Source organism: Cetorhinus maximus, chromosome 24 (assembly GCF_964194155.1).
Source record: "Cetorhinus maximus chromosome 24, sCetMax3.hap1.1, whole genome shotgun sequence".
Lineage (NCBI taxonomy): Eukaryota > Metazoa > Chordata > Chondrichthyes > Lamniformes > Cetorhinidae > Cetorhinus > Cetorhinus maximus.
Genome location: NC_135902.1, coordinates 15623445 through 15635679, shown reverse-complemented (window position 1 = coordinate 15635679; position 12235 = coordinate 15623445). Strand labels below are relative to the sequence as shown.

The 12235-nt window shown below is 41.7% G+C and overlaps 1 protein-coding gene across 1 annotated transcript in view; it reads left to right on the top strand.

Annotated features, from left to right (window-relative positions):
- Positions 1–12235, top strand: part of cacna1g (calcium channel, voltage-dependent, T type, alpha 1G subunit) — a 1015897-nt gene that overhangs the window by 796360 nt on the left and 207302 nt on the right. The window contains exons 10-12 of the mRNA XM_078570777.1: positions 1762–1913; positions 7103–7288; positions 9624–9738. Coding sequence (XP_078426903.1) covers positions 1762–1913; positions 7103–7288; positions 9624–9738 — 453 coding nt within the window. The remainder of the gene's footprint in view (positions 1–1761; positions 1914–7102; positions 7289–9623; positions 9739–12235) is intronic.

The following is a 12235-nucleotide window of genomic DNA, read 5'->3' as shown; positions in this document are numbered from 1 at the left end:
AGTAATTAGTAGTGCTGTGACTTTTCAATTCACAGTACCCACAGAAGTACTCCAAGTGACGTGAACCTTAATTTTTGATTAAAACTTTTCATTAGGACTGTTTGGCTAACTGTCTTATGCAAAACCAATTTAATGAGCAGCACTGCAAAGAACTCATGAGGTACAGTAATTGTCTTTTACACTGAGAGATGTGCTTTCAACTGCTGGGTGGGTTGGCAGGATCCTGTGGAGGATTTTTTCAAGAGTTTTCTGTGTTTTAATGAATCCAATTTATTAACAGCACCAGGCATCAATGAAATATTTTAAAACTAATCTTCAGTTCCATCTGGAGAGCTGAAAATGTTTTAGATAGGCTCAGATTCCCCAAGCACTTAGTTCTTATACAACATCAGTTGATGTTGTTAACTTTGGAATTAGCTCCAAAGTTTGCCAAGATGATAAAGATGTATCTATGATGACAAATGCCAGTGTTCTTTCTATCTTCTCTTTGCAATTTGTCCTGCTTACTTTTACATTTTGATATCTTATTTTGAACCCTTTAATTGTGCTTCAGTAGGTTTCTCTTGTAGGTGGACCAATGTGCTACTTGAGGAATAGAGACATAGGAGACAATGAGAGTGAAATTGTTCTTCATCAGCAACACTAAAGAGGTTGATAGCGAGATGGTCACACTGTTTTACAGTGTGCCAAATTTTCTTTTGAGGTCTATGTAAAAGAAGATCATGCATGGTATAAAACAGCCTGCCAATTTGCCATAAGCATGTTTCACACTATTGCTCTAGACCCTTGCTGAACACTGCAAATGGATTTTATCAAATGATCTTTGGGAGTGGGGGAAGAGCTGACTCCCAATGGGTCTATGCACTGCCCAGTGTGATATTCCGGCCAGGTCGGTTCCACGTTCACACGCTGACCAAAGCTGAGATGGCAGATTCCAGCTGAGGTAGGAATGTTCAGTTGGTTCCCCAAGTTGAGAAGAGGGAAAAGTCAGTTAACATTCCCACTGCTGATAATCATCCTTCATCCTGTTTGCCTGCCTCATTCCTTCTACATTGAAGAATGGGAGACAGTCTCCAGATCGGGGGGAAAAAAATCAGCTAACAAAAAGAGAACAATCTATTCACCATACATTAAGAGTGAACCTTCAGCATAATACATGCACAGCATCAACTCATTCTCCTGTTTGATTTATAACCCAAACATCTAGCTGGCTTTTGTGGTCGATGCGGAATATAGCAGAGGAAAATAGTATAAATAAATAAGCCCATTTAGTGTGAAGATCTATTGGCAACATGGGATTTAGCACATTGCCCTTCACCAGTGAGACCAGGAAGACTGATGGGATGAAAGTGCCCTCTCTCTCTCTGCGAGTTGCAGATGTCTTGCATGAAGGTATTCTTCTGTTCAGTCCAGTTCCTAACAGGTATAGGCATCATTGCACACTAATCGACAGTGGTCTTCAGAAAGGCCATTGGATATAGGGATGTGGAAAAGTTCACACTGGTGCAGTTAGGGGAGCTCTTGTGAATTTGGGGTTGAGGCATCTTGTTGAGACAGAGTAGGGAGAGCTTTACCCTGACACTCCTTATTGGGGGATAACAGTCATACTCCACAGCACTGACATCTGTTGCTTCGATGATTACAAAATATACACCCCCCTCCACAAAAAAGGAAATGAGCGAAGTAGAACCCTGGCAGCTGAACTACACACAAACATTTAGCCCCTGTTTATTCTGATGTGTTTTTCATTTTCTTCTTCAGCCAGAAGAGCTGACAAATGCCCTAGAGATCAGCAATATCGTCTTCACCAGCCTGTTTGCTTTGGAAATGCTTTTGAAGATCCTGGTATATGGGCCATTTGGCTACATCAAGAACCCTTACAACATTTTCGATGGCATCATTGTAGTCATCAGGTAAATTGTCATAAGTAAATGCAAAGTCTTTTCTTGAAAGTATTAAATAGTAAAACATAACATACAGGAATCTTTAAAAAAAACATTGGAAAATAAAAATCAGGAGAAATATAAAATGGACTATTGAGTCACTATCAGCTCTGTTATACTAATGGACAAAGTCAAAACCTACCTATCACTTTGTCTCTTCCTTTTATGTACCACTCATTCCCCTTTCCATTTTTCTCATCTCACACATATCCTCTCTTGCACAGTCACCAGTTCCACCCTTTGTCCCATGAAGTCCATATAAAGCCTTCAGATAGCATTGAGAGTGAAAGTTGCCGATGGTGAGGTTTGCACCCAGAGTATCACTTCAGGTTCTCTTTCAAAGGGAGGGAACTTGTGGAGGTGATGTGGGGGTCTCGGCCGCTGCCTGGAGAGCCAGCAAGACCCACACGTCGCTTTTCGAGAAGGCCTACCACTTCTTCCGCCGCTCAGGCACTTAGCAGGTCAGTGGCAGGCCTTCTCCCGGGGTGAAGGGCCCCAGCGGCAGAAGGGCTGCCGAGAGTTGGCGGCTAATCAGAGGCCGGTAGCTCCTCTATAGACAGCAGCTCCCACACAAAGCCTCCAATCTAGGAGAGACCCAGGCACAGATGAGTGATGGCAAGAGGGGTCGCCGGGAGGGGTTTGTGGAGGGGTGAGGGAGTTGGCAGCAAGGGCAGTTTTCAGCAGCCTGCCCACGTCCCCCCTCCTGATGCCAGGACCCTCAATCAGGCATTGAGTGTCGTTGAACGATGGATGTTCCCTCTCCCCCCGGGATTCCGCAAGCAAACTTGCTACAGTTTGCTTGTTGTGCTCCCCGCATGGGGAGCCTCCCCACCCATCGCTGGGTGAATGCCAGTGGCGACAGGATGAGGCCCTTAAATGGGCATTAGTTGGCCACTTAAGGCCCTCAATTGGGACGGGAAGACCATCCACAAGCCTTCCTATCACGGACTTAATCAGGACAGGTGGCCGGGTTGCCATGTGCCACCCACCTGCGCGATTAAGTGCCCCCCACCACCAAACCCACCAGGGGTGAAGGCACAATATTCTGCCCAATGTGTTTTTCCCTCTACTGAATCTCCAACCGATAACTCCAAATTAACAGAGTAGTGTGATTCTCATTGGCCACCCTGATATACAGTAAATGATGAGCAACCCAGAAGTGCTGTGTAGTTTACATAGTTGTAGTGTGAGGGCACTGAATCCTGTGCAAGTACCCATATAATATATAAGTATATGTAGTGCTCTCTGTTTCAGAGCAAATTTAATATTTGCTTTTCAACTAAACTTATTGCATTATTGTTGTCTCTTGAGAAGCGAAGGACCATATTGGAAATCAATCAAGAGATGAGGGAGGGTTAATTAACTATTTTGGCAATTGCATCAATGTTGCAATGTGGCTGTGTCACCTATTTGTAATAGAGTTGATCTGCAGACAACTTCCTAAGTGAAAACATTAGGTTTATTTACAATACAGTCAGCAGCAACTACATGTGTGCTTTCAACTCCATCTCTATCTCTACACTGACTGGTGGAGGTAGCCCGTGCTGCTAACACATTGGTTTACACAGATCATGTGATCTTACATCACAGGACTATTCTTAAAGGTACAGTCCAACATTTAACAAAACCATAATTACTACATTCCTCCCCCTTTAAAATTGCTGTACATATTGTATTTACAAGTATATCTATCTCATGACATTATAATATTTACATAGGTCATGAAATTTACAAGTTCAGTCTTTCAGGTGGTTTCCTGATTCGTGTGGAATGTCGCAGCTCCACAACTTCAAATTCTTTTTCAGGAACCACATTCTCTGGAACTGCATGAACATCAGGTACCTCGGTGGTCACTTACAGTTCAGTGTCTTCCACTCTGACAGAGACATCAGACATGTCAGTCCTTGGTTGAGTATCTTCAACAGGAAACATTGGTTCAGCAATGGTTACAGGTGGAACTATATCTTGTTGTGGTATCTTTCTTTTTCTTAAATGGTCCACATGCTTATGGGTGATCTGGCCTTCCACTTCCACGTGGTGTGATAATGGTCTTGTCACTGAACTTACTTTACCCGGTAACCACTTCAATCCTCCACCAAACATTTTTACATATATTGCTTCTCCTACAGTAAATTGTCTCTCACGACTGTGCAAGTAATGCACAGCTTTTTGGTTTCCTTGACTCTTCTCCACCTTCCCTTCCAAATTTGGAAATATTAGGCTCAGTCTTGTCCTAAGCCAGTGTCTCATCAACAATTCTGCAGGTGTTGCTCCTGTTGTCGTGTGGGGGGTCGTTCTGTCGTAGAAAAGAAACCGAGCAAGCTCGGTCTCCAATGAGTCACCTGTTAACTTCTTCATATTTGTCTACAGCATCTAGAATTCTTTCCAGAAAAGGCTTTGGAAGTAACTTGTACCTCTTTGATTTTATCTTCAGCATCATCATCTATTGTAAGGGACTGGAATAACGTCAAAGTGGGCACAGTTTGATAATTTGTTTATTGCCTCCTTCGAATGTTTATAGGTGCTACCAGCCACCATTTTATTCTCTTTTCAGAAACTTCTTCCTTTTTATCTTCTTCTTTCTACCACAGAGTTTAGTCTCGTTCTTCATTTTGACTTCACTGTCGGCCAGACTTCTCTCAGATGAAATCTCATCTTGTCTTAGTTCAGTAGCTGAATCTCCCAAAACTTCAGAATCTGCTCGCTTCTTGCAAAGCTCTCCGATTTTTGTTTTCAAAGCCTCTTTGACTTTGTTTAGCTGAATCCTCAGCTCTTCTGTCTCTTTTATGTATTTGTTGGCTGCCTCCAGGAAACTTGAACATTGTTTGTCTTCTCCGCCAACTGATTCTTCAGTTTGTTCAGAGAGGTGCTGAATTCTTTCTGTTTCTCTTCGTACTGTTCCAGAGGCACAGACTTTGACCTGATGGAATCTTGTCATGTGTGAAGGTTTTTCAACAGGTTCTCCTTTTCCTTGCGAAGGTTACTCACTTCGTCTTGAAGTCTGTCATTCAGCAGGGTCTCTTTGAGTTTCTTCTGCTGTTCTTCCAGGTTTTTGTTTGAGATAGACTGTGTTTCTTGAGGTTGTTGAGTCCTTACACACTCCTTTTTCATCCTGTTGTGATCCTTGAACTCTCCAGGCTCTTTCTGCCATACTTTGCCGTGTTCCTTTTTCGAGACATGAACTCTTCCAGCTTCCTTTTGAAACCTCACTGGCCAATCAAGCTTGATATCTCTTAACCAGTTTCACCCTAGAAAGCTTGGTCCTCTGCCTCTCAATACCATCACTGGTAGCTGTGCCGATTGGTTTCTATAATGGACAGTTACTCATCTGATACCTTTTACTTGGATTTCTTTGCCTGTGTACATTTTCATGGCAGATGTTTGTTCCAAATTTAATTGATGTTCACCATGACTCAAATATTTGAAAGCGTGTTCTCCAATTACAGTGGAAGCTCCTGTGTCTACTTCCATTTTTACTGGTTTATCATTCACTTGTACTGTAACAAATATTAGCACTATCTTCCCAACTTCCATGTTAAACAATGAATAAATGTCAGGATCTGTTGTTCCAGGTTCTTCTACACTGTATATTTCATTGGGCTTCTTCTGTTGTTTGCAAGCCTGCTTAAATCTCTCTTTGCATTGTCTCATTATATGTCCACTTCTGTGACAAAAGTAACTTTCTACTTTTTAAACTGCCAATCACTAAAAGACTGTTTCCTCATCGATTAAAGCTGTTCTTCAATTTAGTTGCTAAGTTATTTCTTCTTATTTTTCAATTAGCGGGGGCCATTTCCCGTTTTGCAGTGGAGTCTCGCTTTTTCACGTGACTTTTGGCTGACTGTTCCTGCCCAATTTGGAGTACGGCGCCATTTTGCATGCCTTGTATTGCTTGTGAATCTCTTGCAGCGATTTCCATGCCCAGCGCTATTTCTAACGCTTTCTTAAAATCCAGATTCACTTCAGCCAGCAATCTTCTCTGAATAGTGTCTTCTTTCACCCCACACACTAAATAATCTCTGAGCATATCATTCAGAGTCTCACTGAACTTGCAATGTTCCGTTAGTTGCCTCAAAGTCACCATGTAGTAATTGTCTCACCTGGGGCTCTATTTCGCGAATTTAACTGGAACCTCTGCATTGTGACTAAGGGCTTGGGTTGAAAATCTCTCACCATGTAGTAATTGTCTCACCTGGGGCTCTATTTCGCGAATTTAACTGGAACCTCTGCATTGTGACTAAGGGCTTGGGTTGAAAATCTCTCTCCACAAGGTCCACCAGTTCTCTGAAATTCTTCATATCTGGGGCACTGGGTGCCATCAAACTTCAAATCAAACTGCAGGTTTTGCTCCCAAAAGTACTCAAGAGGATCACTCGCCTCTTCTCTTCCCCCGTGATTTCACTCACTTGAAAGAAGAACGCAAGGCGTTCTATATACTGAGACCTATCGTCTATGGCTGGCCCGAAGGGATTGATTCTACCAAATTGTGTCATTTTGGGTGAGTACATCTGTTATTTAAACGGACATTGATACTCACAATTGCTTGGCAAGGTACAGTACCGATTCCAATTTATCCTGATTTATCCTCGTTGCCAGTTTGTTGCGGTGTGGCCGTGTCATCTATCTGTAATAGAATTGATCTGCAGACAACTTTCTAAGTGGAAACATAGGTTTATTTACAATACAGCCTGCAGCAACTACACATGTGCTTTCTACTCCATCTCTGTCTCTACACTGACTGCGGAGGCAGCCTGCACTGCTAACACATTGGTTTACACAGATCATGTGACCTTACGTCACAGGACTATTCTTAAAGGTACAGTCCAACATTTAACAAAACCATATTTACTACAATAAGTAATGATGTTTTGTCAAACAAGACTGTTTCCTCTTCCTGTAATCATCCTAGTTGTGATGTCAATTAATCCCATTTTGAAAACAGAGCCACAGTTTCTCAGGAGTTAGCCTGCCTTTCCTGCCAGTTTCTGACATTGCATCTGAAAATGTCACTTTTTCTGAAGCAAGCCCTAATTTCCTCCTACACTTGTTGAAATTTCTGCCTGTTGCGGGGTTCAAGAGTTGAATGATATTTAATTACAAGTTCTCATACTAATGTTATGCTTTTTATTTAATTTGTTCCACCCTTCACTGCACCGCAGTGTGTGGGAAATTGTAGGTCAGCAGGGCGGAGGCCTCTCGGTGCTACGTACCTTCCGGCTGATGCGAGTGCTGAAGTTGGTACGGTTTATGCCAGCCCTGCAACGCCAACTGGTGGTCCTGATGAAGACAATGGACAACGTTGCTACCTTCTGCATGCTGCTGATGCTTTTCATCTTCATCTTCAGGTGAGTGGGAAGCAGTCCACCATGCCTCGCACAATAATTCAAGAGTCTATGAGCACGCAATCTGTAAAGCATCACTGGGGAGAGGAGCAGAGAGGAAAATCAGGCGAGAGGTTATCACCACTAACAGAGCCTGCCTGAGTTTGAATCAACAAAAAGAGAATTGGGGCAAGTTCCCTTCTGGGCATGCAGTCCTCCCTGCCTCATTTGCTTCTCCGAGTTCCACCCAGATGATGCTTCATGCCAAGCCTATTCACCCCTATTCCTTTGGAAATTGTGGGGAGTCAACTAACTAGTGCAATCGGTCGGCAAATAAATGTGAAGCTGAAAGTAATTGGCAAATTCGTGCGATAAGCACCCCTTTTCTCCTGTAGCATAAAATGTTGTGATCATTTGAAATTTGGCATTCTTGCATTTGTCCCTGGTGAGTGCAAGGCAAAAAGTTTCAGCAACATATCTCTCTTTTCAGCAATATTCAAATAAGCTAAAATTCCATACCCATGATTTATTTCCACTTTGTAAATGCACTCTTTAAGGCTTCATATCTACTGCAGTGGAATAGATTGAAGTAGATTCACAATCAATAGACAAGACTTTAACTCACTCAAAACCCATTCACTTACACAGTTAAAATCAGTGATTCAGATGCAAGTAGATCAGGATGTATTTTGCTTCTATTGAAAGAAACAATTTGAGAGACAGGCACCACAGAGCAGAGCACAGTTAAGGTTGAAAGGTATATAAAGGGAACATACTTACAGGAGTAGGACAACAGCCCCTCGAACCTGATCCGCCATTCAGTTTGATCCTGGTTGATCTGCATCTGAGCTCCATTTAGCTGCCCTTATTGCATATCCATTCATAAAAATCAGAATAGAAGGCAAACCAGGAAGTAAATGGTTAGGTGGCGTGATATTTTGCTTTTAAAAGCTTATCATGGGAGTAAAGAGCAACTTATGATATAGGAATAACAAAGTAATTGTTGGAGGGTAATGTGGACTTTTTCTAGATTTAGGGTAAACACAAATAAATTTCCAAGGAGAAAGAAAGGTGGATGTGACTAAAAGAAAGCAGGGATAAATTTGGAGGCATCTATCTTCCAAATGATGGAAGGAAAAAAATACTTACATCTACATAGTGTCTTTCACAACATCAGAACATCCCAAAACACTTAACAGTCAATTAAAGAAGTTTTGAAGTGAAGTTTGTAGTTATTGTTATAGTGTTGGAAACCCAGCAGTAAATTTGCACAGAACAAGGTCCCGGTATCAGCATTGTGAAAAATGCCAGATAATCAGTTTTAGTGATGTTGACTGGGGGATAAATTATGGCCAGGCCACCAGGGAGAGCTTCATTGATAGTGGTATCATAAGATCTTTTACATGCAATTGAAAGAGTGGACGAAACCTCAATTTAATGTCTCAACTGAAACACAGCACCATCAACAGTGCAGCACTCATTCAGTATTGCACTAGAGTGTCAGCCTGGACTTTTGTGCTCAGGTCTCTGGAGTGGGATTTGAACCCACAAACTTCCCACTCAGAGGTGAGAGTACTATAAAAATTTCCTCCCCAGCACCAAGGGTAAACTCATCTCAGAGATGTAACTGGATGTCCACTATTGCTACTTCACCTTCCTTTGTCTTACAGGTCCCATATAAGCCTTACATGGTAATTTTTTAAAAACTTATTCCTTCATGGGATGTGGGCATCACTGGCAAGGCCAGCATTTGTTGCCCATCCCTAATTGCCCTTGAACTGAGTGACTTGCTAGGCAATTTCAGAGGGCAGTTAAGATGCAACCACACTGATGTGGGACTGGTGTTACATGTAGGCCAGACCATGTAAGGGTAGCAGATTTCCTTTCCTGAAGAACATTAATGAACCAGATGGGTTTCTATGATAATCAATGATAGTTTCATGGTTACCATTACTGAGACTAGCTTTATAACTCCAGCTGCCATGGTGGTAATTGAACCCACACCCCTAGAGTATTAGCCTGTGTCTTTGGATTACTAGTCCAGTGACATTACCACTATGCCACCATCCCCCACCAAAATAACTCATTTTATTCCAAGATTGCCTTCTGTGACTGATTACAGGATAGATCTGATAGTCAACAGGGAGAAATGCATGACACCACAGAATCTCTATTGAAAGAATCTACATAAAGAGAAGGGGATTTGCGGAGGCACTGGGATGCCTCCAGAGAATAAAGCTTTGGAAAGTATCAGCCTTTTGATGTTGCCACAATTGCCAACAATCCCAAAGTGTCTTTTAAATTCTATAATTATATGCCCTTTATTTCTAGTAATTATGTTATTCTGTTTTCCTTACAGTATTCTGGGAATGCATCTTTTTGGCTGCAAATTTGCATCAGAAAAAGAAGGAGACACTCTCCCTGACAGAAAGAATTTCGACTCACTTCTCTGGGCTATTGTAACTGTCTTCCAGGTATAGAAAGTTACACTCAATCACTGGTAAAGGTTCAGTTGAGCATGGTGTACAATTATAGGCATCACACATCACACTTTAGGAAAGATGTTAAGGCCTTGAAGAGAGCATAATGGAGATTTACTAGAATGATACCAAGGATGAGGAACTTGAGTTTTTGACAGAGTATCAAGAGGAGCTGGGATTGTTCTCCTTAGAATACAGAGAGTTCAGAGGAGATTTGGTAGAGGTATTCAACGTTTTTGGGAAATAAGGAAAAACAGTCACAGTGCCAGGTGGGTCAGTAACCAGAGGACACAAATGTAGGATTATTGGCAAACAAACCAGAGGGTAGACGAGGCGAAATTTTGTGCTGTGAGTTTTAATGATCTGAAATACCTTCCCTGAAAGGGCATTGGAAACCGATTCAATAGTAACTTTCAAAAGGGAATTAGATATATAGTTAAAGAGGAAACATCTTCAAAGGCCAAGGGAAAAGAACAAGGGAATGGGATTAAAAGCAAAACAAAAACAAAAATACCTGGAAAAACTCAGCAGGTCTGACAGCATCTGCGGAGAAGGATACAGTTGACGTTTCGAGAATGGGATTAATTGGATAGCTGTTTCAAAAAATCAGCAAAGCACAATGGGCAAACGACCTCCTTCTGTGCCGAATCCTTCTTTGATTCTAATAAAGTCACCAGGGTGAAAGTGGGCAAAAGGTTTCCCAACCTCCCACCAAGTGCTACTGCAGAAACTTCCATTTTCCCTAATTAATTTTATATGCCGATGATTTTTAAAAATCATTTTTTTCTTTCTTTCTTAATGTTCTTCCCGGGCTGCGTACTGTATGCAGTCAAACTGTCACTAGTTATAAGAGGTATGAAAGAGTAGCGTTAACTTTGGAGTGTGACAGAGATGGCAGCACAATTGTCACATTGGTTCAGGGTGCCCATATAGACCTGATTTTCCTTGCCCTTCTGTGCTGACGTCCTCAGGCACTTCTCAACACCTCCTCTGGCTAGCACAGCCGACGTTGAGAAGTTAGCATGTGAGGAATCACAGCATGGTTCTAATCCCTTTCCAGAAAGAATTGGCCTGGATTTAGGAGAGTGGGGTGGAAGGCACATTGCTAATTGATTGATGAAGCATTCCAAGTACAACTGTTAATTATGTGCATAATACTATGAGTTGAACAAGCCTGGTTTCCTCTTGGAGTTCAGTCATAATAGTCACACTATGACACTGGCATAAATGCAGGAATTCATCTAGCTTTCAATTTTGGAACTATGCACAAAATCACACCTGTACTCGAACTTAACATTCTCATTCTTGTATTCAAATCGTTCCATGACCTCATCCCTATCTCTAAAATATCCTTCGGCTTTACAACCCCTGAGATCTCTGCACTTCTCTGTGACCTCTTGTGTATCCCTGTTTCTAACACTCCATCATTGGTGACTGCACCTTCAGCTACCTTGGCCTTAAGGCATTCCCTCCCTAAACTTTTCCATCTCTCTACCTCTATTTCCTCCTTTAACTCACTCCTCTTTCACCAAACTTTTGATCAGCTATCCTAATTTCTTTTTATGTAGCTTGGTGTCAAATTTTGTCAGAGAATGCTCCTATAAAGTACCTCGGGATGTTTTTACTAAATTAAAGGTGATATATAAATGTGGTTGTTGTTGTTGCATACCTTGTGCACCTCTCCTCACTTGTGAAAAATTGGTCTCTTTCTTCCATGAACAAATTTTATTATAGCTGTAATGAATATCTCATTAAATTACAGTACCCCATGATGATTAATGCTGTAACAATGTGTTTTTCTAACAATTGTTCGATTAAGTGCAATTGATGCAGGGGTTACATTAATACTTTGAAAGGCTTTGTATCCAGAGTAGTCCCAGTGAACATTCACACATTTTCATCTGAGAACTGTATTCAGTTGATGAGGGGAGAATAAAAGGGGGTACCCCAGATGGCAAGTTTGTGTTGGACAGTAAACAAAGTCTGCACAAACTCCACCAATCAACTGTACAATCTCTCACAAGGTGATGCAAAAGCAAGTAGCTCTATCACTCTCCAGATTGGACAACTAAGGAGAAGCCTTTCAGGAGCAGAAGTGATGGGTCTAGAGAGTGAAGCCTATGCAGTTTTCCATAGAACTCTGCTCAATGTAACTATAGTTCAGCTTCCTAAATTGCAGGGCAATGGAAAATAGCTGACTTTGTTTCCACACAAGAACCTGGCCTTAGACCCATGTGGCAATGACTTTTGGCAAACAGCAAGATGTTATTGCAATTGGATCACAAGGTTGCTTTGTGTTTTAGAAACATTTTGCCAACTTTAGGCCAACATGTCACCTATTGGCCTATGGATTGTCCTTCATGGAAGCATGTGGTAAACAAGCCAACTATACAACAACAACTTTGATTTGTGTAGTGCCTTTAACATAGTAAAACACACTTTACCAGAGCTATGACTTGTTTTGGTAGAACTGGTGCACAGATGGTGACAA